The sequence below is a fragment of the Brachyhypopomus gauderio genome, chromosome 5, assembly GCF_052324685.1.
Source record: "Brachyhypopomus gauderio isolate BG-103 chromosome 5, BGAUD_0.2, whole genome shotgun sequence".
In the NCBI taxonomy this organism is placed as follows: Eukaryota; Metazoa; Chordata; class Actinopteri; order Gymnotiformes; family Hypopomidae; genus Brachyhypopomus; species Brachyhypopomus gauderio.
In genome coordinates, this window is record NC_135215.1 from 20,664,689 (window position 1) to 20,679,597 (window position 14,909).

The 14,909-nt window shown below is 48.9% G+C and overlaps 1 protein-coding gene across 1 annotated transcript in view; it reads left to right on the plus strand.

Annotated features, from left to right (window-relative positions):
• Positions 1 to 8,754, plus strand: part of lrp6 (low density lipoprotein receptor-related protein 6) — a 42,556-nt gene extending 33,802 nt beyond the window's left edge. The window contains exons 13-23 of the mRNA XM_077006379.1: positions 85 to 287; positions 1,017 to 1,228; positions 1,878 to 2,068; positions 3,160 to 3,369; positions 3,492 to 3,617; positions 3,764 to 4,000; positions 4,134 to 4,244; positions 4,406 to 4,636; positions 4,768 to 4,904; positions 5,406 to 5,503; positions 5,640 to 8,754. Of these exons, the coding sequence (XP_076862494.1) occupies positions 85 to 287; positions 1,017 to 1,228; positions 1,878 to 2,068; positions 3,160 to 3,369; positions 3,492 to 3,617; positions 3,764 to 4,000; positions 4,134 to 4,244; positions 4,406 to 4,636; positions 4,768 to 4,904; positions 5,406 to 5,503; positions 5,640 to 5,937 (2,054 nt within the window). The 3' untranslated portion in view covers positions 5,938 to 8,754. The remainder of the gene's footprint in view (positions 1 to 84; positions 288 to 1,016; positions 1,229 to 1,877; positions 2,069 to 3,159; positions 3,370 to 3,491; positions 3,618 to 3,763; positions 4,001 to 4,133; positions 4,245 to 4,405; positions 4,637 to 4,767; positions 4,905 to 5,405; positions 5,504 to 5,639) is intronic.
• The last annotated feature ends 6,155 nt before the right edge of the window (positions 8,755 to 14,909 follow it).

Consider the following 14,909-nt stretch of genomic DNA (forward strand, 5'->3'; position numbering starts at 1 on the left):
TGGTCTTGGAGAGCTTGACCACATCGGTCCAGTCCAGGTCCTGTTAACACTCCTTCTCCATATCTGTCCTGGTTCCTCCGTCAGCTCCCACCTCCTTCCTGCTGTTCAGCCAGAAGATGGCCATCAACCGCATGGTGATGGATGAGCAGCAGAGCCCAGACATCATCCTGCCCATCCACAGCCTCCGCAACGTGCGCGCCGTCGACTACGACCCGCTCGACAAGCAGCTCTACTGGATCGACTCCAAGCAGAACGTCATCCGCCGTGCCCAAGAGGATGGCAACCAGGTAGGCCCCCTCAAACCAGTGCCCACCACCACCACGCTCAAACCAGTGCCCACCACCACCACGCTCAAACCAGTGCCCCCCACCACCACCACGCTCAAACCAGTGCCCCCCACCACCACCACGCTCAAACCAGTGCCCCCCACCACCACCACGCTCAAACCAGTGCCCACCACCACCACCACGCTCAAACCAGTGCCCACCACCACCACCACGCTCAAACCAGTGCCCACCACCACCACCACGCTCAAACCAGTGCCCACCACCACCACCACGCTCAAACCAGTGCCCACCACCACCACCACGCTCAAACCAGTGCCCACCACCACCACCACGCTCAAACCAGTGCCCACCACCACCACGCTCAAACCAGTGCCCACCACCACCACGCTCAAACCAGTGCCCACCACCACCACCACACTCAAACCAGTGCCCCCCACCACCACGCTCAAACCAGTGCCACCACACTCAAACCAGTGCCCACCACCACCACCACGCTCAAACCAGTGCCCACCACACTCAAACCAGTGCCCCCCACCACCACGCTCAAACCAGTGCCCCCCACCACCACCACGCTCAAACCAGTGCCACCACACTCAAACCAGTGCCCATCCTTCCCAGCTTTAATCCCTCCCCAGGCTAGCATCAGGCCCCTACTAGTGTGTGATGGGAATGATGGGAGTACGTTTTGACGATGTCTCCTAGACTCACTGTTCTTATCTGACGTGACAGAGCATGACGGTAGTGACCAGCGGGGCGAGCGGCCACAACTTGGGCCTGCAGCCCTTCGACCTGAGCATCGACATCTACAGCCGCTTCATCTACTGGACCAGCGAGGTCACCAACGTCATCAACGTTACCCGCACGGACGGCTCGCGCGTCGGAGTGGTCCTCCGTGGAGAGCACGACAAGCCCCGGGCCATCGTGGTCAACCCAGAGAGAGGGTGAGTGGCTTCCAGCCTCCCTGCAATTTAGCTATGTGTCAAAAATAACACCCCACAATCTCCGGTCTCTTAGCCATCAATCCCCCTGCCATTTGGAACAATGATCTCTAGCTCCATTACATTCAGGAGGGCTTCGAGCTAGGAAGTTGTGTTTTTAATCATTTGGTTGTTTGGCTGCATTTAGTAACAGAAGGGCATAAATCTCTCCGGCTCTTTCTCGAGTGAGTTGCGCTAAATAACTTTGGGCCGGAATTGCAGGGCTGACTATTTTAGCCCGATGATAGAATATATATTTAAGGTCGTGTTGTGGTTCTCTGTTGAAATAATGGCTGTTATGACTCTGAGAGGGCAGAAAGAGGAAACATTTACAGGAAAGTTCTGGATTTGCCTGGAATGATTCTTGGAACAGTTGTGTTGCGTTCTTTAAAATGGTTCTCTATGTAGGTCTAAAAATAGAACTATTGTAAGTCTCTTGTGAGTACCGGAATTCTTGTTTTAACATGTAATGTTTGTCTTACGATCTTTCGACGGTTCAAAGTTTCGACTCAAACATTCGATACGCCACATTGCACCTGGCTAGGCAGGTGCACCGGGCCAGGATGTGACGGTCCGATCTTGGCGTTAACCCCGCTGCGGTCCGCCCCAACAGGTACATGTACTTCACCAACCTGCAGGAGCGCTCTCCCAAGATCGAGAGAGCCGCGCTGGATGGCACCGAGCGCGAGGTGCTGTTCTTCAGCGGCCTGGGCAAGCCCGTCGCCCTCGCCGTCGACAACCAGCTGGGCCGCCTCTTCTGGGCCGACATGGACCTGCGACGCATCGAGAGCAGCGACCTGTCCGGTGAGTGAGTCGGGCGGGACTGGGGGGGGGTCATCATGTTTTCTCAGCTTGCATCTTTGTTGCACAAGGAATACACACAGATGCACAGTGTGCCAATACTGCTAGTAAAAATAAAAAAGAAGATTTTAGAAAGTGCTTCCAAGAGAGTGAGCTCTGAACTGCAGAGCGTTGCAGGGAGGTTTGTTGTCTTGGGCTCCCTGTCTGCTTATACAGGCGCTTCACCAGAGCTACCAACCATGTTCATTTCAGCCCCATGCTGAGGACCTGTATATAGGCCTTAAATATTCATGACCGAGTGGATCTCACTGGCTGTCGGGCACCCACACCTGTTATTACAAGTACCTCAGTCCCACAGGCGATGCTTCACATTGGCTCTCACAGCCACACCCCCTTGCCTCCTCCTCCACCTCTCATCCGCCTGTTTCGCCACAACGTTCCAGTCGCCAGGTGTAAATTGCCGACCACGGGGTCACCGGAGAAGGGGCGGGAGAAGAGGGGGCATCTACAGCGTGTGGACGCTGGCGGGAAGACGACTGCGTTCCAGAGCCGTGAAACCTAAACAGCATCAGCATTTCTGTCCCATCGGCAGACGGATTAAAGGGGCTTATCAGAGCTCGGCCACCGTCAGCGTCTCACTCTGGCTGCTGGTTTTAATGATCTTGGTATCGTTGGTCCGTGCGAATCATGTAGAACGGTCTCAAAGCGCCATTGATGGGGTTCGTCTCTGACGGGGGCTTCCTGCTCTGTGCGGTTTGGCGCGGTTCGGTCTTCTGCAGTCGCTTGCGTTGGGCCGTGCTCGCGTTTGCTCTCCGCGCTGGTGAGGAGCCGCAGGAGAACCGCTGGACCGGCTTCAAGCACATTTTACTTATTAGTCTCATCACGCGAAAAGAAGATTTGCCCTGTTCTGTAACGCATTAGAGCGTAATGCGAAATGCTCTCCACTGCCAGAGCTCTGTACGTCACTGTCCTCTCGGCTGAGCCCGGCTCACTTGTCCAAACCAAATCGTTTTTGTCCTTTGCCACTTCGAGTGTGCAACCTTCTTCCCTTTCCCTCGGTCCTGACCGATCGCCAACTCCGCCCCTACCTGCAGGTGCCAATCGGATCGTGATCGAAGACTCCAACATCCTGCAGCCGGTGGGCCTGACCGTCTTCGGGAAGCACCTCTACTGGATCGACCGGCAGCAGCAGATGATCGAGCGCATCGACAAGACGACGCGGGAGGGCCGCACCAAGATCCAGGCGCGCATCGCCTCCCTGACGGATATCCACGCCGTGCACGAGCTCCACATGGAGGAGTACGGTAAGCCCCGCCCACGCCAGGCCCCGCCCACGCCAGGCCACCTGCGCTTTTGAGAACGGCGCAGGCAAAGGTGATCTCCATCTGGCGCGGCCAGTAAATGCCCCTGTGCGCGTGTCCTGCAGGTAAGCACCCTTGCACAGCGGACAACGGCGGCTGCTCGCACATCTGCATCGTGAAGGGTGATGGCACCACGCGCTGCTCCTGCCCCGTCCACCTGGTCCTCCTGCAGGACGAGCTCTCCTGTGGAGGTACACACACACACACACACACACACACACCAGTCTCAGATAAGAACTTCACAGCAGCACAGTCCAGCACAGCAGGGGGAGGGGGCTTTACTGAACTCCAGTGTCTCGGCACCGCCGACCCGTTTAACCCCCTCCCCGTCCGGCAGAGCCGCCCACGTGCTCGCCCGAGCAGTTCTCGTGCGTGTCGGGCGAGGTGGACTGCATCCCGCAGGCGTGGCGCTGTGACGGCTACGCGGAGTGCGACGACGAGAGCGACGAGCGCGGCTGCCCCGTGTGCTCCGACGAGGAGTTCCAGTGCGACAGCAAGCAGTGCGTGGACCTGGCGCTGCGCTGCAACGGCGAGGTCAACTGCCAGGACCGCTCGGACGAGAACAAGTGCAAAGGTAACGCCAGCTTCCGTGGGCACACCTGCCCCGGGTCACCTAAAGGCCTTTTGACGTAGTCTGTGGCACGTGTAGGGTGCGCAAACGTCCGGACCGGAGAAGCTCGGCTTGTAACGCTCTGCCTCCACCCCAGCTCAGTGCCCCCCGGACCAGTTCACCTGCACCAACGGCAGGTGCATCGGCAAACACAAGAAATGCGATCACAACGTGGACTGCACGGACAGCTCGGATGAAGTCGGATGCTGTGAGCTCCTTTTCCTTCTTTAAGTAGCATATTACCAGTTGGAGAGGGGGAGGGAGAGGCTGAACATGTCAAATTCAAACTTGCGTTACTGTTTGGATAAGAATGAGTGTGCTGGATGAATGATGAATGTGTCCTAACGCACCCTGGCTCTCTCCACGCAGTCCCCACCGAGGAACCTTCTCCACAGCGCACCAACACCATCGGCTCCATCGTGGGCGTGGTGATGACGCTGTTCGTGGTGGGCGCCATCTACTTTGTGTGCCAGCGCGTGCTGTGCCCGCAGATGAAGGAAGACAGTGAGACCATGACCAACGACTTTGTGGTGCACGGGCCCTCCTCCGTACCGCTGGGCTACGTGCCGCACCCCAGCTCCCTGTCCGGCTCTCTGCCAGGTGCCGCCCCCCACACACCCCCTATATATCAAGAACACACGGTTATAAAGCATAACCTTACACGCGCACGCTGAGCCTCTCCCCGGGAGCGCGGCCGAAACGTTGGTGACGTTCCTCCTCCTGTCTTGCAGGCATGTCTCGAGGGAAGTCCGTGATTGGTTCGTTGAGCATCATGGGCGGGAGCAGCGGCCCACCATACGACCGCGCCCACGTGACCGGAGCCTCCTCCAGCAGCTCATCCAGCACCAAGGGCACTTACTTCCCTCCGGTACACACACACACACACACACACACACTTCATCTCAGCCTCCGCTCACAAGCCTTCAGCACGTCTGCTGCTCATTTGAACTCGGGACCTTTGATTGATGCGTAAACCTCCTGGCCGGTGACAGCAGCGTGCGGGCGAGTGCAGTGAGCTCACACACTGACTCACTCTCACCGCTGCTCAGCCGCCGGCCCCACGCCCCCTCCGCCATGAGCTGCCCGGCCCACTGTCGTGCCCCGACACCACCACAAGCCGCATGGCACGAGCACTTTAATGCCGTCTGGAGGCCACGGCGTAGACGTCTCGTCACGCCAGCTGATTAACGACCTCCCAACGCCCCCAGAGCAACCCTCATAATGCACGCCGTGAAGCAAACCAGCTTTTGTTTTGTTGTTTGGTGCTGGTGTTGAATCTTCTTTTATGTCTTCTGAAGGACCCCTCCAGCGCATGATTTAATGCTGTCTCCTTTCTGCCCTGTCTCCGCCCCCTCGTCCCCGCCTCCAGATTCTGAACCCGCCCCCGTCACCCGCCACCGTGCGCTCGCAGTACACCATGGAGTTCGGCTACTCGTCCAACAGTCCCTCCACCCACCGCTCGTACAGGTAGGCCTCCTCCCAATGGGCCGTGACGTGGTACTGGGCCCGTGGCTATGTGGAGCTGCCCCTCTAAACCACGATAAAAGTGACACTTTTGTCTTTTCTGCTCATCCGCTGTGTGTCGATCTGCTCCTCCCCACAGCTACAGACCGTACAGCTATCGCCACTTCGCCCCTCCCACCACGCCGTGCAGCACGGACGTGTGCGACAGCGACTACACGCCGGGCCGCCGCGCTCCCCCGCCCGCCACCACGGCCAAGGGTTACACCAGCGACCTGAACTACGACTCCGAACCCTTCCCCCCCCCGCCCACGCCCCGCTCCCAGTACCTGTCGGCCGAAGAGAACTGTGAGAGCTGCCCGCCCTCGCCTTTCACCGAGCGCAGCTATTCGCACCACCTCTACCCCCCGCCCCCCTCGCCCTGCACCGACTCGTCGTGAGCCCCGCCCTCGAGGGCCAGACCACGCCCTCCCCGCCACCGCCACTCCTGTGGGTGTAAATAGCAGTTGGGCATATAAGGACTTGAACGTGAAGAGAGCGACTGATGCTCACAGCGGAAGGGCTCGGAGGTCCTACACGGAGCAGGAGATAATAGAAAGGAAAAAATAGACACTTTGGTGTGCACAGTTGATCCTTGTACATTTAAAAAAAAAAAGAAAAGAAAAAAAAAAGAAGAAATCATATTTATATATTTTCTATACAACGTTTATTGGTTATGCCCTAGAGCTTTGTATTAAAAGAAATTTGTACATTTTTTAAAAGAAAGTTTTATTAAATTCACACAAACATTGATACGTTGCCTTAATCCAGGAGTTCACAATCAAACTACCTTCTGTACAAGGCTGAAGGACTTTTGAGAGACATGGGACAGAACTGGGTGGTTCCATTTCCAATGCCAAATAATCCAAGGGTGTTACATCCTGCTCCAAGGCCCAGGGACGGGATGGCCGAGGAAGGAGACTGGCTCCCTCTGGTGGTTCCCACTGGTACTACACTGGCAGCTCTGTAGATGCTGGGCAGCCATTTTGTCTGAGGCTGAACTTGAGCTAGATCTTCTGATCGCCCAGAATACGGTCCACCTGCTCAGAGCTGGAGGAAGGAAGCGGTACTCCTGGTTTTCCACCTCATTCTTACTCCCCACCTCACTGTGTTTATTTCGTAAGCCCGGCTCCGCAACACTGGAAGAAGCCGTGTGGATTGAAAAGCTATCAGGACTGTAGCAATAACGGAAGGTCGGGGCAGACGGCCAGAGCGCCGGCTGCAGACAGCGCTGCTGAAGCGGAGCGGTTTCCAGTTTCACAGAGAAATCCAGGTTTCGCCACAGATCCCACGGAGCGGCGTCTCCATCTTGGTTCGTGTGGCTCCGAGCGTGCTCCAATGTAGCCTCCTCCCCCACCCAGCTCTGACCACACACGAGGAGGGGCAGGGTGACACAGCACCCCGCACCTGTGGGTCCATGTTTCTGCGGCCTTGAGCAATCAACCAAATCAATTTTACTTACTGTGTGTGTGCGTGAGTTTGTGTGCGTGAGTTTGTGTGCGTGAGTTTGTGTGCGTGAGTTTGTGTGCGTGTGCGTGCGCGTGTGTGTGTGTGCGTGTGTGTGCGTGTGTGTGCGTGTGTGTGCGTGTGTGTGCGTGTGTGTGTGTGTGTGTGTGTGTGTGTGCATGCATGTGTGTTATGCACCCGGGTACTTTAACCCTGCAGCCCTCTGCCAGCCATTAGCACTCGTCATGCTTTACAGGGGGGGACAGTCGTGTCCAGTACACAATCAAGGACAATGTTCTCCATTGTGCCTGACCGGGTTTTACAGTCTATCATTTTGCATCTTTTCTTTTTCCCAAAGAATACCAGTGCCCACAAAACGTCCAAATATTTTTGTACCACATATTGTGTAGATACCGTATTTATAAGCTATAAAAAAATGAAAACCATTGTAAATCTCTTCATGGTTACTTCCTTGCAGTAGTGTGAACTGCTGCCGTGTGCTTTCGCTATACGCCTCCTATTTTTCTACAAAGCGGCTGATCTGAGAGGACAGTGATGGTCCTGGAGAACAAAGAGACTATGAACACTACGAGTGCAGTGCCTCTGTTCCATTCTGGAAGAGGAGATGGTCTGGGAGGAGATCCAGATACACATATAGCTCACACAACTTTATTGCCATTAAGATCTTTGCAGCGTATGATTAACATGACGGAGGGGAGTTCCTGGGAAGTGGTTTGTGCTCTAGCTCAGAGCCTTTCCTCATCTCCGTTACACAGCCAGAGAGGCTACACAGCATACACCTGCTCCCCCTCATAATCCACGTTAGCTGAGGACCTCCATGGATTAATGGCAGTTCCAAAAGGCTCGGAACAGCGCAGATTCTTTATGTCAGAGATCGCCGCCACTTCCTCAAACGAGGAACACACCAGTTTACTGCCAGGCTAGCATTACACACCCCACATCCCTTTCCAAAATCGAAGAAGCGTGCCCATTACCAAACTGCTCATGGGTTTATGATTGGGGGGTATAGGTTGGGACCTGTGCCTGTTGGTACAGGTATGTAGACAATCGGAACACTTTTCAGGTCAGCTCAATCTCTGGGCTGATTAGGTGTTCACTGTAGCCTTGTTTCCATTTGGATACATTTTGAACTAATTAATACATTATGTTGGGGTGTCTTGGCTAACTGTAGCAGCGTTAAAATCGTTCTGCTATTCTCTCAAGTTAGACGCACTAATGTTTCCCTGTTTCTGTGTAAACCACTTCATGTCTGTAGAAGTTCAGCTGGTTCCAGTTCTGATCCTGTGGGCTTGGACTGCAGGCATACTATCTTGACTTTATTTTTTTTGATGAATCTCTGTACAATCTCACTCACCCTGCTGCCTTTTCCCGTGCCCCGTCTCCACTGCATCTTCACTGTGATACATCCGGAACCTAATCCAAGACCTAATCCGGAACCTAATCCAGAACCTAATCCGAGACCGCGTGTGGTGGTACAATCAGAGACACCTGGCATTTTGCAGCAGCGTGCAGACATGCCCTGGTTTTCAAGGACCTCCCTTTTTAACGGTCTCTCACTGCTGCAAGGGTTTTCTCCTGTCAATGGTCACATGACCACCACCCAGTCAAACCAGCATTGATGTTGGGTGATGTTCTCATTCTTACTGCACTTTACAGTACCTCTGCTTAGTTACTAGTACGTCAACACGCTAATCTCAAAACTGTGTGTGTGTGTGTGTGTGTGTGTGTGTGTGTGTGTGTGTGTGCATGTGTATCTGAGAGAAAAAATAGAAAAAATGTTATTGAAAGTATGAAAGTTTAATTTGCTGCCATCATAGATTTTATGTATGTATGTAGCAGTGTGTCATGGGGGGGTCAAACTTTGAGGGGCTACCAAAGGTATGAAATGTGATCAGGATCAGGCTTTGCCGTCTCACCTCAGTTACAGGCTTGTGTTGGATGGAAGCAGGGGCCTTTTCTCAGGCCTGCAAGGTCAAAGGTTAAGGGAGGTGGGGTCATGAAAGCCTGTGATGGAAGTAATGAAATGATAGCTAGAGTAAGTAGACACATGCTGCCACAGATGGGGAAACCATTAAAAGCACTTTGGCTCCTAGGTAGGTAACGGTTGGAGTTGAGGCAGACGGCGGGGCCTGTTTTTGATGTAAGGTTTTACGTTCTCGTCATTCATTGTTTCCTTTTGATACCATGGTGCTTTGCAAGGATATATTCAGAGGTGACCAACATTTGGTTAGTCATAATTCATGTAATTTCCACAAACTCTACTTTTTGTACATTGATCACTTTACATGTAAAAACATTGTATAAAATGGACATGTACAGGCCATTCAATATCAACTATAAGCTGATGTAACAAATGAAATGTTGATTTTTTTAATAAAAATGAGTGAATTAAAATTTAATTGTTACTACCTTGTTTATCTAAAACATGCATAAGAATGTAATGTCTGTCATTTTCCTCAATCTAAAAATAGTGGTCCGTTTACAAAGCGTCTTTGTACAAAGTAACCTTTTGCCAATTGCAAGTCATCAGTATAGCATGTTTCTATTTTTGTCCAGCAGAGGGCACTGTATCCTAGACTGAGACACTTCCACCAATTCAAGACCCCTTTTCATGCCGGTTTAGACGCAAACCCCAGCATTATACATTCCTTCTCTTCCTTTTTAATTACTGCTGCCACTTTGTGACATTATGGTTGGAGCTTTAGAGATCTTTCACTCCTTATTCAGGGAAGTTGGTTGTAGGTGGTTTTGGGTTCGTAGTAGATTGGCATGTCTTTAAGGTGTTTAGATCAAAACAGAGGCAACCGCTCTGTATCTGTTGACACAGGTGTGCGATTCGTTTGTTTGTTTCTGTAGTTGGGGAGAATGTGAATGTGTATTTGAAGAATGGACATAATTATAGTCTATAGCCCCCCCCCCCCCCCTTTTTTAAGCAGGATTACTGTAGGATCTCTTGCTTGCATTCTTTTTGTTTAAAGTCCCTCCTTTCCTTTTTAGATGTTCATGAACAGACAGAAAGGCCCCATTTCATGATGCTGAGGTTAATCACTATGCTGTCAAAAAATGAGGTCAGTATTAAGGACAAGCGAAGATGGGGGGGGCTTATTGCCTTCGTTATGAGGACATAGGAGCGTCTAGCGCTGCTGTTGCTAGGCGACCGCTACACTGGAAAGTCCTTTCGTGGTTGTCTCCTCGTTCCTGGAGTTGCTGGACTCTCTCCTCCCGCTCTGCCGTGGTCCTCACATCGCCGACGAGGCTCCCGTTTGTGGTGTTGTGTGCAGGGGTGGAAAGTAACGAATTACATTTACTCACATTACTGTAATTGAGTACTTTTTATAAGTAATTTGTAATTTTCTGAGTAGTTTTTGAAATATGTAATTTTTACTTTTACTCAAGTAATTTTTTACCTAACTAGTTTTACTTTGTTACATTTGAACCCCCTCAGTTACTGAGTAAAAAAATATTGATTGTGAAAAATTTAATGTGGGCAGAAATTTAAACTTCTGTGTCCCGGAACTGAAAGTCAATTGTGTTGTCAGAGCTGACTCGGTTGCCGCTCCTCCTAACAACACTAGAACAGTGTTGCCAACTTAGCGACTTTTCAGACCCTCTAGAGACTTTTTGTAGTAAAAAGCGACTAGTGACAAATCTAGCGATTTTTTTTGTGGTGTTATTGGAGACTTTTGGAGACTCTGAACACACACACGCTGTTCAGTTGCTGCCCTCTGGGGCGGGTGCTGCCGTGAGCCCCGCCCCACAACAATCTCTCACTCAGAGCAGACCCTCACCGCTCCACGTCCACACTGCAAATGAACTGCGCATGCCCAAAGCTGCCGCTGACGCCCCGCCCCGTATTTACAGAGTGGGATGTAAATATAAATGCTTTAGTCTTCAGTGAGACATGAAAATAAATCACTGCATTTAACTCACACAGTCTCAGTCATTCTTCACCTCATTCATTCCTGCTAACTGCTACTCTTATACTAACATTTAACAACACAGCAAAAAAACTAATTTATGTAAAAATGATTTATACAAATCATTAAAGTCATGTAGTTCTTTAGAGAAGTGACTGCCTATTTCAAAGGCAACAGATATTGTTCATTTGTAGTTCTAACATATTTAGGGTGTTTTTTTACTCACTTTCTTCTCTCCCAACGTCCCAGCATCAAAATATATGTATTATGCAAATTAGGCGATGACGTAATTTAGCGACTTCTAGCGACTTTTAGGACAACCAATAGCGACTTTCCTTACTGAGGAGTTGGCAACAGTGCACTAGAAGCACCCAAGTCAGTCTCAGGCTCTGTTCGAAATAGACTACTACATACTGGATACTGCATACTGGACTCAGTATATACTGGATACTGCATACTGGTCCTCGTAGTAGTATGCAGTACAGTTTCCAATATGCGACAAAAGCAAAGCATACTACGGGGTCACGTGAACGTAGCGTTGCATGATGGGATGCAGTACACCACGAAGATAGCTCTGTTCGCGTACTGGAATATTTTGCGGAAGTAGTAGGTCATCCGGGTATGTTTCGCATACTAGAAATTTTCATTTTGGTCACATACGGCATAGCCTACTGATTTGGGGCTCGATCAGTACGCCAATAGTATGTAGTAGACTATTTCAAACACAGCCCTAGCCTCTCCAGGCGCAATCAGCAGTGATCCATTTTAGCTGTCTCTATGGCTTCTTAAGGAAGCTTAGTGAAACGGATCGTTTTGGCTCGCCTTCACGTCCTCAGCCCTTTCTCTGTGATCTCTGGTTGCATTTCTTGTGTTTAGGTGTCTCGCCACCTTATACTCTCTCTTATCTCTCTTGCTTTTCTACTACTTATTCGAGTAACTATCTCCTGCACTGCTTACTAGCCTACCTCAAGTTTTTCCCCTGCTTCATCTCTTCCTATCCGTTCTTCATTTATTTTAGGAAGGGTTTTTGTTTCGTTGCGGCGTTCTGCCTGTTGCAAGTTACTTCCCCTGGCGACCTAAGTTCGTGTCTTTTCTGTTGCATTTTCTCCCGTGTGTTTTGCGGTCGAGTTTATTTTCTACGCGTTGAGTTTATTCCGCATCTCGTGTGATTGGTTTTGCTGCTTATGTGTGTGTGTTGACGCACATGTAACCCACCCACAAAGTGGTGTATTTAATTAATTATTTCTTGTTGCTATTTGTTTCATTAAAAAAAAAATCTTTTAGTTTGGCATTTCAGGCATGTTTCTCGACTAATTGCCGCTTACCTGTATTTGTGGGTCTAGAGTTGTAATGCAGTACCCCCTCTAGGTCACGTGAGTGTGCTGCTTTAGCGCCGTGAGAGGTGAAACGTCTGGGGCTGCTCGTAAGAACTCGCATCCAGCGCAAATATTATATTTGCTGGTTATATCACATATACACCCACATATTGTGTCTGAATTACCACATTTTTCTTTATCAGTGGACTATTGAGAGCGACCAAATTCTGGAACGGCTCCGTCTTCCGGATCAAGGGATATACTTGCTGGACACCAGTACTGCAATTTTTTTAGCTCCATCTAACACCGTCAACGTAAGACTGTTCCGTACGGATCCGGCGTTAGTCCGGAGACAAGACATTTTTTTTTGTTTTGTTTGTTTGTTGTGTATATATATATATATATATATATATATATATATATATATATATATAATATATATATATATATATATATATATATATATATATATATAATGTGTGTGTGTATGAATATATGGTATACATATATTGTTGTTATTCATGAACATAGTATATATATATTTTTAATAGACATCATTTGAAAATTTTAATTCGTCTGTGTATTTGTGTGCTTAAGTTGAGTGCGAGCTAGAGTTGTCTCTAAGCTGCCCCAAATATAATTTAAATTATATCAACTACAAATTTTATTTATTCACTCCAATATCCCAGACCCTGTAGATTAATTTCCTTACAGGATCATACCCTATATTTTATTATTGGGTTACACACACACACATTTTGCTCTTTGCGTTTTTTCGGCACTTGGGTCTACGACTCTCTTGGTTTTGACATGGTGTGTACGTTCATGTTCCTGAGCCCAGCTGATCTTTTGCAAGTGTGGATGTGCACTTAAATACACTTTGAAATCGATTAAAACAACTTGTGCTGAATTTGATTCATGACATCCTTTTTTGCATTAAATAACTGAAAGTAACTAAGCAACTTGTAGTCAAATTACATTTTAAATAAAGTAATTTTGTACTTTTACTCAAGTAAATTTTCAGATGGGTAATTTTACTTTTACTCTGAGTAGATATTAGGCAAAGTAAAGATACTTTTACTAAATTACAATTTTTCAGTAGGCCTACTCTTTCCACCTCTGGTTGTGTGTGCTTCCAAGACTGTACTGTGACTGCCACTGTGTGAACTTTCAACACTGCCCTGGTGTTACTGCAGTCGGGAAGGCAAAATGTCTCATGTCTAGACATGAGCGACACTGGTTTTAGTTGTTTGACTGTGTCTGTGTGAGTCATGCCATGCTAGTGTCAGTTTCACTTTGTACCGTGTGCTTATGTCTACTGAGAAAATTTCCCGCTTTGAGCGCAGATTACTTCCATTTTCTCTCTGGTTTTCTGTGTGTCTCATTCTGAGAGCGGTGTGGTGTGCAGCTGCCTCTTCTGAAACCTCCATGATGCAGTTCTGGCCCCGTTGGGCTGAGCTGCCAGTTTATCAGGTGAACTTACATTTTAGTCGTCATGTTGGTCCACCTCCGTCTACTCGGAAGTCAGATTAGTGATTCATTTTTGAAACAGTTATGTGTGTGTGTGTGTGTGTGTGTGTGTGTGTGTGTGTGTAGCTTATACGTGTGTTCATTTTCTACTGTATTCGCTTTGAGCAGTCCAGTTTCATTCAAAACAATCAAGAGTCGGACTCATGAAATTTGATACGCCACTGATGCACAGTTCACCTGTGTAAAATTCACATTTTCTTCTAAAATACTGGCAGGGCGGCAAAACATTCTCTCCTCAGTGTGTGTTTGTAGTTTCTCTCTCTGTAACGCATTCATTTGCGTTTCTTATCGAGATCCTACGCAGCCATCTCACCCACTTTTGCCATGAAGCACACACGTGCCTTTTAAATAAATTCGTCAGCTAAATGAGTGCGTACGCAATAATTTTGTTGATGACTTACATGTACCATACATCGTACGAGAAATGATCATTCAATTCACATCGGACATTTACTGACGTAGGGGCCTACCTACCTTTTTCTATTAAGCTATGTTCTATTATGAATCGCTAACGTCATGCAAACAAAATGGTGTCCACCATATGTGAAAACACGCCAATCCACATGTTTATATTTATAAATGAGTAATCGCATCAACGTGGCACTGTTTGCTTTTAACGTCACGTTAAATCTGCAGGCAGATTTTATGAATTTAGCCCATAATGTGCAGGATCAAAAGCATCTAGCTGTTTTGGTGACTCACTTTAGATTACAATACGGGTTGCGGAAGTAAAGGGTTACAACCCCCACTATATAGGCAAAAGTTTGTGGTCACAGATTAATGCACAATTGTTGGACATAACCATGTACTGTAATATATCTATCCCCTTTTGTAAATATACACAGCCTCCTGGCATATGGAAAGACCTTCCATAAGATTTCAGAGTGTGTATATGAGAATTTGTGAGGTCAGGTCCTGATGGACAAAAAGACCTGTCACGCAGGGATGTAAAATGTCATCCTAAAGATGTTCAGTGAGATCACGTCTCTGTGCAAGCCACTGGAGTTCCTCCACTGCAAACTCATCCAACCATGTCTTTATGGGTCGAACCATGTCATTATGGCTCTTGCTTTGTGTACAGATGCAGCCATATTAGAACAGGGCCTTCCCCAAAATACAGAAGCAAATTATTGTCTAATTGGA